Source organism: Balaenoptera musculus, chromosome 3 (assembly GCF_009873245.2).
Source record: "Balaenoptera musculus isolate JJ_BM4_2016_0621 chromosome 3, mBalMus1.pri.v3, whole genome shotgun sequence".
NCBI classification, from domain to species: domain Eukaryota; kingdom Metazoa; phylum Chordata; class Mammalia; order Artiodactyla; family Balaenopteridae; genus Balaenoptera; species Balaenoptera musculus.
This window is the reverse complement of record NC_045787.1, coordinates 19234704-19247166: the sequence shown is the minus strand read 5'-3', so window position 1 is coordinate 19247166 and position 12463 is coordinate 19234704. Positions and strand designations below refer to the sequence as shown.

The following is a 12463-nucleotide window of genomic DNA, read 5'->3' as shown; positions in this document are numbered from 1 at the left end:
TTTGAACTTTATTAAATAGTTTCTAATAGTTCTTGGGACTTGGGATCATCTTGGATTGTTTCTAAATTTAGAATTTAATCTATTCATAAAATCATATTCTAGAACAGATGTTAATTATTTTTATAGTTAATTAGTGGAGAGAGAGAAAAAACAGCATACTTACTCCTTTGTGATTAGATATGCCCTTTACACAAAACAAATCTATTATGTGAAAATGAATTTAAATATCAAACCCGAGCATTTGTAAAGTGTCTGCATTTATTATAATCTGATACACTGTAGCATTATCTATTGCATGCATGAAAATACACCTGTTGGCTAAATAAAATATGTTGTTGAATTCAAAGTTCACCTATAATACGCTATATGTGTATTATTTTCATCTAAATTATATATGAATGTTTCTTTAAGAGGTCATTATTAAAGCCAAAAGTCATTGAAGTCTTCCATGAAAACCAGTGCTTTTGCTCCTCCTTCTGGTACTGTGCAGAACTAAGCTGAATTTGGATACTTCAGGTACTTCTGTGGTGCAAGTCACAGCTACAGATGCCGATGACCCTTCCTATGGGAACAGCGCCAGAGTCATTTACAGCATACTTCAAGGGCAGCCATATTTCTCTGTGGAACCTGAAACAGGTCAGGAATCATGAATCAGTGTTTGTTCATTTAGTAGTCTTTATGATCTTTATAAGTAAAAAAAAAAAAAAAAAAAAGGTGGGAAAATAAGAACAAAATCCTAACATTAATACTCACAGAAGAGTGATGATGCCACAGTTAAAGATTTAAGAACTCAAAGTTGAATGATCGAGCGAGCTAATGGGAATATACCTGCTTTTATGTTTTTGCATCTGGGTTTAGGGCACTAGACAGCACATACGATATTCTTTAGGAAATAGAAAAACAACACAAATCAGAAAATATTTACATAGAATCACTTTTACAATTTCTAGACAATAAAAATTAATAGCAAAAGCATTTTCATCTTTCAAAAATCACTACTATTTTGGATTTACAATTTGTGAGCTTAATCAACTAATAATTGAGATTTTAATGAGCATAATAAAAGTTTTTCCATTTTCTTCAAGGTATCATCAGGACTGCTTTACCAAACATGAACAGAGAAAACAGGGAGCAGTATCAGGTGGTCATCCAGGCCAAAGACATGGGTGGCCAGATGGGAGGCTTATCGGGGACCACCACGGTCAACATCACGCTGACAGACGTCAATGACAATCCGCCACGCTTCCCCCAGAGTAAGCTGTCTTTAATGGTGTTTGTGCAGGGCAAAAGCTTTAGAGTAAAAAAAGAAAAGAGGAGAAAAATCAATTGTCAATCATTTCATTTAAAACAGACCAAAAATGTGCTACAAAAATGAAGAAAAAAAAATATGTATATGCTGATGAATTCACTGTTATCAAGAGATAAAAGTTAAATATTTCAAACATAGTTCATTCAGAGACAGAGGGATCTATGATCACAAAACCTCTCCATATATATACATATACACATGCAAGCTTACATATATACTGTCTCTCTCTCTCTCTCTCTCTCTTTCTATATATATATATGTATATATACATATACATATATATACTCTATCATCTAAGAACTATTTCTGTCAGCAAAGGAAATGTTTTATTAAAAAAAAAAAAAACTAAATTATACTTCTACAATGAATGTGTTTATTTCTACTTAGAATTTAATAAAGAAGATTCTAACTTGAGGGTAAAATTTTTCACTAAAATAACTAATTTGCCATATTGTAAGAACTTAGCCAGAAAGAACTACATAGGGGGAACCTTACAAACTAATCAGACTTCCATTTAATATCACTGTGTCAGACTTGCATGTAATATCTGTGTTTGGAATGGCAATCATACTAAAACATTTTGTATTTCTGATTTATTTATAGACTTATTTTGTGGTTTAGAATGAAACCTTCAAATTCTCAAAATAGGTCAAGAAGAAGTTAAGAACCATTAGCTTCTGACCATATAATTACATTTATTTATTCTCCTTTCTTATGCAAATTTGGTATACATGCAGCTAGAGAGGATGGTATTGGGTCTCAGTGGACACCGCCAAGACTCAGCCAATTTCCTGCTAATCTAAAAGACCCTTTACTTCAAGATGGAATCTCACGTTGTTAGGAAATGTGGCATAAAACACAGGCTTTAGTATGATCTGTGTTTTTAATTTTTAACATTTGCTGTGTATTAACTTCTAAATTGATATCCCAATTTTAGTTTGTTTGTTTTTTGCCTTAAATAACTTTGTGATAAAGTATTAAAGTGTAAAAAGCAATAGCTTTCTGTGATATTTATATCTTTATACTAAAGGCCATTGCACAGAAAGAATTATAGTCTAAGAATTCACTGTATTATTTTGACTCTTTAAAAGCATTTCACCTCTTTTCTTGTACTATTTTTATCTAACTTTGATTATACACATGATTTTAGTTGAATTGTCTAAAATCACATGTGTGGAAAGATTATACAATTCAGAGAGAATATTCTTGAGTGGACTCATCATATGCTTATGCATTTTTATGATATTTTGTTGGATATTTAAGGTACATGCTCCTCAGGATTGCTACTGTGGTGTTTGGCCCAAAACACAGAGAAGGGTGTTTGCTTATGCTGTTTTCAAATTATCAGGTTTCAACTTCAGGTTACCTTTAGCATCGGCAGGGAAAAGCAAACCAATAATAAATCTTTATAGTTCTTTTAGAACAGGTCTAAAGACATGCCTCGTTGCACTACAATTTAAATTTCACATTTTATATGTATTTCTAACCACCTCTTAGCATGAGCCTGTTACCAGGAGAATGGACATGCAAATCTAGGAGAACAAACCGTTAAGTGGTTGCATAATCCACAATGAGCAAAAATATTTGTGAAAAAAGTATTTTATGAGTAATAAATGACCATTAAGAGGATTATTATAGTGTAAATTCTCAGGAACATATATACACATGTGTCCAAAATACAGTCCATTTAAAAATTATGCATTTGATAAGCAAATTAATAGATTCTAATTAAATGGAAAAACTAGACATTTGAAAGATGAAAATATCTGATAAAAATTCATTTTATCATTTTTCTTCTACTGTAACACCTTTATTAATTCATTCACTAATTACTTTCTTTTCTTTTGTTAAGTCAGAATTTGTGGTTGGTATCTGGTAGGCACATTACACAAGCCTGACATAATAATAATAGTAATAATAATAAAAAAAAGAAACAGCAATAGCATAACATGTTTTCTGAATGGCGTTTTTATTTCACCCTGTATCAGGTTATTTACTGACCTACTTTATTTTATCAGAACAACTCATTGAGGTCAGTATTCTGATCTCCATTCTACAAATGAGAAAACGAACATTATAGACATTAAGGCCGAACTGCAAGTAATGGCAGAGGTGGTTTGAAGTCCATGACCAACTCCAGATGTACAACACAATACATTATGAGAAGTTTTAGGGCATTCTGTGTCTTGTCTCATTATTTTTTAATTATAGATGGAAACATAATTTATGGATCTTTATTTTCTCAATTATCTTTTCTCCTATGAATATTTGCAACCATATCTTACTGTTGGGAACACTCAGTCATGGCAATTAAAATGTTACTTGATAGTCTAAGTCACCTAACATGTGGAAAACTAGTTTTTAATTTCTCATATCATTTCATTAAATAGCTGAGGTTTGGAGGGAGTTCCACAGTTTATGAAGACCTTCATATGTAGCATATCACTGAAACTCACAACTAACTTGTGTAGACTCATTGTTATTATCATTATACCCAATATATGGAAGAAGTAAAGGAGGTTCAGGGTGGAAATAATAAAGAGGACAAACTAGTACTGCCTAATAGAAATGTGCAAACCAAAAATGTGTGCCACAATAGTAATTGTAAATTTTCTATCAGCCATATTAAAAAAATAAAATAAGCAGGAGAAATTTATTTTAATCAGATATTTTAACCCAATATTATCCTTTAAACATATCATCAATATAAAACTTATTCAGATGTTTTACATTCTCTTGTTCCATAATTCTTTGAGATACCCTCTTTCATTAAGTATTTTCCAGTTACATCAAGGCTCAAGTCAGACTAATGACATTTCCAGCCAATAGCTGCATGAGGGTCAGTAGCTTGGCTAGTGGCTGCCATATGGGCCAGTTCAGCACAGACTGTGGAGTCATCCTCTTGAATCCCAATGCTGTCTTCTTCACTTAGTAGCTTTTTCACCTTGCTCCACTGAACCGACGTTTTAGTAGAAAGGTGCCATTTCAGTGCCTTTCAGTAAAACCGGAGAGCAGTGCCTACCCCATGGAGTGGGAAGACTGAATAATTTAAAGCAGGGGTCCCCAACCCCCTAGCAGTCCGCGGCCTGTTAGGAACCAGGCCACACAGCAAGAGGTGAGCATTGGGGGAGCGAGCAAAGCTTCCTCTGCCACTCCCTGTAGCTCCCCATCGCTCGCATGACTGCCTGAACCATCCCCCCAACCCCGTCCATGGAAAAATTGTCTTCCATGAAACCGGTCCCTGGTGCCAAAAAGGTTGGGGACCGCTGATTTAAGGTATATGAAACGCTTGACTCAGTGGCTGGCACTAGTGTATTTATGTGCTCTGTAATACTGATTTGTGCAAGTACTGCTGTATTATTATTATTTTTCAATATTATAAAAGTAGAGTCAAAACTTAAACTTTCATACAGATTGATCCAAATTCCACATTTCCCAATATGGTACATCTGCGGAAGATAAAAATCTCCATCATTTGGAGGGGACAAGGACAAATGAAAGCCCACATGTCCTCCTTCATTGTTTAGCTTATTTATTGTGTGGGTCTATAACAATCATTCTCAATCAGGGACGGTTTTGTCCCCCAAAGGACATTTAGCAAGGTCTTAAGACATGTTTGTTTGTCTCAACTGGTGGTACTACTGGCATCTATTGGGTGTAAGCTAGGGTGCTGCTAAACATCCCTACAATTCACATGACAAAGAATTACCTGGCCCAAAATGTCATCAGAGGTGAGGTTGAGAAACTTTGATATTATCTGAGGAACTGTTCAAGTGAAATCAGAAATTTTTTTATCTAAAATTATTTATTGAGAACACTCCTGCACCAAACATTATTTTAGAAACAAGACATATGAATATTGTTAAAAAAAAACTGTTTTTTTGTCCCTATGACCTTTCATTAAAGCAGGGGAGGCAGATGATACATAAGAAAACAATTCTGTACATGCAAGGTATTGGCTCAGTTCTGGTTCAAAAGAGGAACACAAGTGTTCCAAGGGAGAGGATAAGGGAAGGTCTTGCTCAAGAGGTGATATTTCATCCAAACACTGCAAGATGGAATAGACTCACCATACAAAGAGATGGGAAAGTCCTTCAGGCAGAGGGAACAGAATATGGAAAACCCTGAGTTGGAAGTTGAATGATGTTGAATGGAAGTTGAATATTAAGAAATGAAGACCAGTGTGGTTGGATCTTACCAAACAACAAGGAGGTTAGTGAGAGATTAGATCAGGGAGCCCTACGCTCACGGGAACATTGGCAATAGTCAATTATTGTTGGAATTAACAAACGCATAACTGTGTGCCTGATCTAAGTTACCATTATACTCTTGTGGTTTTAGAGGTATATAAATATGTGAACATTAATAGGACATGTACACCTTAGTATGATTCTAAAAGAGAGGCAATGGATTAGAAGGCTGGGGTGCACCTGAAAACTGAGTTCCAAAAGTCTTTTAGGTTCTTTTGCTCCAGATATTAAATTGTATTTTCACTACCAAAACAATATCTCTGTTGAAATTATTTCAGAATCCTGGAATACTTCAAGTGACTTTAATTTTAAAAACAATTAGTGAAGAAAAAAGTCTATTGCTTACCTTCCACCGATAAGCACTGTGCTTGCAATTAAGCCCATGAAGGTTAATAAGTTTTGTTACATTTTCAGGGCCCGAGAGTGGGCTCTTGTCTAACACTCTGAAATGAATTGTCCGAGGAGACACACATACCGACAAAGCAAAAGACTTTATTGGGAAGGGGCATCCGGGCGGAGAGCAGCAGGATAAGGGAACCCAGGAGAACTGCTCTACCATGTGGCTCACTGTCTCAGGTTTTATGGTAATGGGGTTAGCTTTCCCAGTTGCCTCTGGTCAATCATCTTGCTTGTACCCATATTTGCTCTGACTCAGGGTACTTCCTGGTGGTGCACGCATCTCAGCAAAGATGGGTTTTAGCATGAGGGTTTCTGGGAGGCTGGCGGGACATATTATGGGCTGGCATCTCCTCCCTCCATTTGGCCCCTCTTGAATTCTCCCATTTAGGTTTCAGTGGCAGCACCATGTTCCTTACTGAGATCTCCTGTTGTGAAACAACTCATGCAAGCAGTTATTATTGTGCCTGGCCAGGGCAGGTGGTTTCCGTCAACAGTTCCCTAACATCTTGATTCCTGATTACAAGTGGTTTACTGTCCAGGAGGGGAGAGAATATTTCAATATGAAATGATATGTCTGACAGAATTTAATGGGCATACAGAAGAGCAGCACTTTTCCAAATAGGGGGAAGGAGGACTGAGTGCATCCTTTACAGTGAAAGGTTTTCTGGAGAATTTCTCTTTTGATATAAATCTTCTTCAGACTACTAAAAGCAATAAGGGCAGGAAAGGAAGGAGAGTTCATGAAGTTGGAAATTAGCAAAATTACCAATGTAGGATATTAGCAAAGGGCATATTCTGTGCAGGTAAAAAAAAAGGTAAAGGATTGCTTCAAAGCGGTGATGAGGGTTATCTTTGGTGGTGCCTTTAATGTTTGCTTTTCTATTTTTTATCTATTTTTGTAACTTGATACAAGAAAACCAGAATAACAAAGGATAGAAAAGGACAAAAAGGACAAACGTGACAATTGCTTCGAAGTCAGATAAAATGAGTGCTGAATAGCATAATGAGGGTAATTGTGGGTGATCTTTCCCAATTGGTTTTAGTAGAAATCATTTCAAAGAAGCTGGAGGGTAGTAAACCGAGGAATAAAAGAAAGTCAGGAAGACGATCAAAGAAATAATGCCTGCACTTTAAGAAGCTGAGGTGAACAAGAAAATTAAATAGAAAAGGGATATATTGTAATAGTTAAAAATAAATCCTGGGTTAAGGGTAGTTCAGTAGATAATTTTGAGAGCCTCCTTTGTCCAGGCTCAAAGCAGGAGTTAGGGCTTCAGTGGCCAACCAAGGACATGAACTACTGGAGGAAGGTGTAGAAGATAAAGTGATAATCACAGGAATACATAATATAGTGTCTGGCAATGGGGTAAGTGCATGCAGAAGAGAAAGCAGAATAAAGGACTAGAGAATGGCAGGGGTGCTATTTTAGGAAGCATGAATAGGGGAGACTTCTCTAAGGAGGCCTGAATAATTTTAAAAACTGAAAATGCATAAAATTAGACAATTCAGCTCCTCTAGCCATCAGTTTCTACATTTATAATACTTAGAGTGCTACAATTAAGAAATAAGGTCATATATAAAATGTTTTCAGTAGTAACTAACATATAAAGGTTCTCCATACATAAGGATTTTCCTCCCCTTCCTTCTTCCTTCTCAAGGAGTATGACCAGTGTTTCAAATCTTGTTTTTCTTGCTCTGATGCTGTGCTGCTATTCATTAATGGCCCACAAAAGATGAAATAAAAGTGCCTTAAACCAGGAGATACCTATAATCTCAGCGGTGTACCTCATATGAACAAATGAACATCCGTGGATGAGGACTCCAGAGCAAATGTTCCTGCTCTCCAAGCAGTCAAATGTACAATGGTCCTTGAATTTCACTATGTTTCATTGTGCTAACAGAGACAAAAGTTTTACTCCATCACCTATATTCTATCCACCTGGTATTTTCACTTGAATATTTTAGTCTCTTTCACCTCACATCCTTCCTTCTTTCCCTAACATCAGAAAAACAAAATAGGCTCCATGGAAAAGGTCTATGAAGAGAGTAAATTACTGGAACTTGATCATTGTAGGGCTTGGCAAAAACACTCGGGACAATGGGATTTGTGCCCAAATGGCCTTTTAAAAAAGCGGCTCTGGAAAAATGCTATGATACTAATTTTCATCTAGACCAGAATCAGTGATTAAGGAATAGCTGATCTGCAGAGGTGAGCACTGAATAGCAGCTCCCAGCATCTTTGCCTTAATACAGAAGAGAATGTTGTATGGTAAGACTCTCTCAAATCCATTCCCAAAAAAGAAGAAAAGAAAAAGAAAAAAATGAAAAATAGACATCAGAAAGGAAGGTCCAGGCCTAGAGGAAAAGAGTTTACAAAAGCGATTATGTCGATGGTCAGGGTTCCAGTCAACAAGCTGGTGCCTAGGACTTGGCTCTAGTACTTGGATGGGACAGTTCCTAGGACTCAAGAAGAAAGAAAGCAACTAAACATCTGAGATCAGGCAAAAAATTCCAACCCACAAAAAGAGCCAACTCTAGAACATAGTTTGAGAAGACCACAGCTTGTTATTCATATGTAGCTGCTTTCCCACACATTGTATCACAGAGAAGAGAGAGATTATTTTTCTCATCCTGCTTAACAGTGAGTATGACCTCCAGAGAAATCCAGCTCTCATAGAACCATGCCCCTGATCTACTTAGCACTGAGTCACAAACATGTTTGCAGACAGCTTAGGTGGAAAAGTGGAAGTCAGGAAGCAGTAACAAACACATTTATGTAATAGCTGAGCTGGGATTTCATGAGGAGAGAAAATTTATAAACTGCATACAAAATATAATATGATTGAGTGATGGTCTTATTTGTATTTATTTATCTTTGACCTCTTAAGATGTTTCAGAATATTATGTATATAGGTAATCAAGATCAAATTTATGAGAATTTGATATGATATTTATTATGCAAGATTACAGATCTATCCCAAGTGCACTCAAAAGAGTGAAGTTATTGCTGCTTACTATATCTTTTTGCCATGACTTATTGAGAATGGTAACAAAAATCCATTTTTCATCATTTGGTTGTCAGTTCTGAAAATTAAAACAGAATTTCTCACTTATAGGAAAGTTTTTTTTTTAAGATAAATTATAGATGATGGGCACTTGGGTGTACAAATAAATTTAATGAGACTCTAATTTCCTGAGTATTTTGATGCCAACGCTTTATATTTCCATCAAATTATATTTAAAGATTATACACAAATATAGCTAATTCAGATGCCATACTATGCAACTGTAGAATCACTCAGCGCCTAGAAGAGATTTCATACCTAGGTTTGTTTGTTTGTTTTAACTGCATGACCTTTATTGGCTACTGACTTTATTTAGCTCATTAAATTACATAAATATGGATTGTCTGATTTGCCTATATTTAAATAAAATAAAGCAACAGTATAAAAATAATAGTAACAGGCACAGTGTTACAGCATGGACTAAACACGGTAAAATATAAAATTAACTCACTCTTCGTATCTGTATAATTATAATGTAACATAATATATTTATTTACCCCTTTTTATTAGTTCAAGAAAAACTGAAACATGAAACTTAAATCACTTGTTTATGATTCTACAGCTGGAAAAGAAATAACAGCCAGGTTGAGGATCTGGGTTTGATGATTCAAAAATCTGTGCTTCTAACCACTATACCAAGAAAGAAATTGGTACATCAAAGACTCTCTTTATCTTCCCTGGTACATCTTGCCTTTAGTTAATTCAGTGATTCACTACTTGTATATAGATTACAGGAACAACTTTAGGTAGGACATACTGAATTCTTACAATGTCCATGCATTTTCATACAAACCCAGGAAAATCAAACCTTTATTTGTTAGTGCTTTTGCATTACCCAAGGACCAAACATGAGTGACTGCTTTGCTGGGATCCTTATGCTGCTTGGCGGATAGATAAACAAGTTTACATGAGACAAGGTCGTTCAAGGAAATGTCTATATGATCTACGCAGGGAGTTAAGACACGTACTTTCAGTGAGCTGTGAGACTACCATTATCCCTGCCTGGTACAAGGGAGGTTTGATTTAATAAGTGCTGATTTTCGCTTTGTAAATAGAGTCAACCTTGCCTCTACTGGGGATTCTAAGGTAATGTAGGCCCCAGGCTGATCTGCATATTTTAAAATTATCAAGCACATTTCAAGTAGAGCAACAGTCAGGTATGTCCCAAGGAAGATGCTTTAGCCTGAGAAAGAAGGGAATGAAATTAAAAATGTCTCTTTTCTCCCTTTTTTAATCTAAAGAAAATGAATATTCTTATATTCAAAAGCACTGTTCTACAATTTATATAGGCTAGATATAGCTCTGATTTTTACCGTGATCACAAAAATAGCCTCAAATATTTGTAGGATTTTTCCCCATGGTCCTAGTACCTAGAATTTGTAAGAATTACAAAGAAAGAATGTTATTGAAGCATTCTTTGATTTATTAAACACTGATTGAAGCCGTACTATGTGGAAGTATGTATGATAGGAAATAATAATAAACTAATTATTTTATAGAGAGAAATAAGAAACAGAATACATACATAAATGGTTTGCCTTTTGAAAGATTATAAAACACAACACCTCTCTCTCTCTGTCTCTCTCACACACACATACACACACACAAATAAACATATATACACTTATTTTATTATATCGTACTTTCCCTCACACACAGTCTCCTTCACTCTTTTGCTTGCTTGTGTATATAGGTGGAGTTTGTATATAGGTTGCATAAATGTAAGTATATATGCACATATACACATATATATGCACATATGCATGTAAACTTATATACACACATATAACTGGAGAATGATATAATAACATTCACGCTATAATTGTCAATTAAAGCCTAAATCATAAAATGATCAACCCTTCAGATGTAAGGGGACCAGGAAAGAGAAAAATATTTAAGTGTTTTCCAGGCAGCAAAACAGGCATTGAGGGGGAGAGCGTTTTTGTTAGGGAGGACAGAATGAACACAGGTGACATTCAGAGAAATGCGTGTGATTTGGTGTGGCTGGATCCCAGGGCTTGAAGCAGGTGTTGTGAGAGATGAGAATGGAAATATAGCAGAGTCAGCATCATGAAAAGGGTTGGATACAAAAATAAAATGCTACATATGTTATGTAAGGGAGTATTTTTTAGGAGAACACCAGGCACAGTTCTTCATTTTGTCTAATTATTCTGGCAGCAACGAAGCACATTGCTTGGATCGGAAGAGCAAAGGTTGATGAGAGTCTGAACTGAAGCTGAGGAGAGGAGGGATTTGAGATATAGTTAAGTAGTTGAGCCGTAGGACGTAGTAATTAGGTCGATAAAAGGTTCGAGGGAGAAAGAGAGCAAAAGATACTTTCTAGTTTTCTACCAGAAGAGCTTGTTTGAAGAGAGACAGGGATTTCAGTTTGATTCGAACGTTTTAAATTAAGATTCCTGCAGAAAGATAGTGGTTTTAAATACCTAGGAGACAGTGAACTATGTTGATCTGATGTACACACACGATATATAAGTGAGAACAGACGTGATGATCTCAGCTAAGCTAAATGTTTAGAGTGACATAACTGAGGAAATGTACGATTTCCAAGTATGATGAAATATATACTTCTCTAAGAAAAATAGAAATTATACAAAAATCCACTTGGAGCTCTCCAGTTATTCCCGTGGAAAGTTGCCTTAGACTAAACGATTTAGCATTTTTGCATCATGGGATTCGAAGTCCCTCTGTGTTATGGTATCCTCTAGAACACACTTGGAAAATACCCCTGGGTAGGTATAGAGAGAGATATATAGAAACAGAACTAGCTGTGCAAATATATTTAGACTCAGTTAAGCCGCTGTTACAGAGTTTTTAGTAAGACTACAATTTCAGGGAAGATGCATTGCAAAGAGACTGAGTACCTAGTACAATGTAATATGTTTATGAATGACTCTAAGGTTATCTTAACCTCCCCTGATTCTATATACTTTTTATGTTCCTACACATTGCAATTGTGTGTATTTATTGATGCCAGTTAACTTGGAGACAATTTCAAAGAAATGAATCAAGATGGATTCCCTAATCTCTGGGGATCAATGGCAGCTTCTCTAAAAGCTTTGTCCTGTTGCTTTCTTCAATGGCATGAACAGGAAACTAAGACATCTTGCAGCATCTCATTTTGCTCTAATTTAACTTAAATGCCCAAAGCTAAGTTGGTGATCATGTCTCCAGTGCTCACAGAATAGGTTTCTGCCTTTCCTCTAGTGGGTGTCTTCAATTCCAAACCCTCAATCCTCTGTCAGTCTCTGGTGTGACTTTCAGCTCTCCGCTCCTTTTCCTAAATGCCCATTTAGCATTGCATAATTTCCTTAACTGCTCTGCAGTTTCCTCTCAGGAGCTTTATCTTGTTTTTAATTTCTTCCTGTTAAGCTCATTAAAAAACATCTTTTAAACATTATACAATGGAATGGTTTATAAATGTG

At 35.8% G+C, this 12463-nt stretch overlaps 1 protein-coding gene across 3 annotated transcripts in view; it reads left to right on the top strand.

Moving 5' to 3' along the window:
- Positions 1 to 12463, top strand: part of LOC118892753 (cadherin-10) — a 120088-nt gene that overhangs the window by 64091 nt on the left and 43534 nt on the right. For all 3 annotated transcript variants that reach the window (XM_036847655.1, XM_036847653.1, XM_036847654.1), the window contains exons 3-4: positions 517 to 636; positions 1086 to 1253. In XM_036847655.1, coding sequence (XP_036703550.1) covers positions 517 to 636; positions 1086 to 1253 — 288 coding nt within the window. The remainder of the gene's footprint in view (positions 1 to 516; positions 637 to 1085; positions 1254 to 12463) is intronic.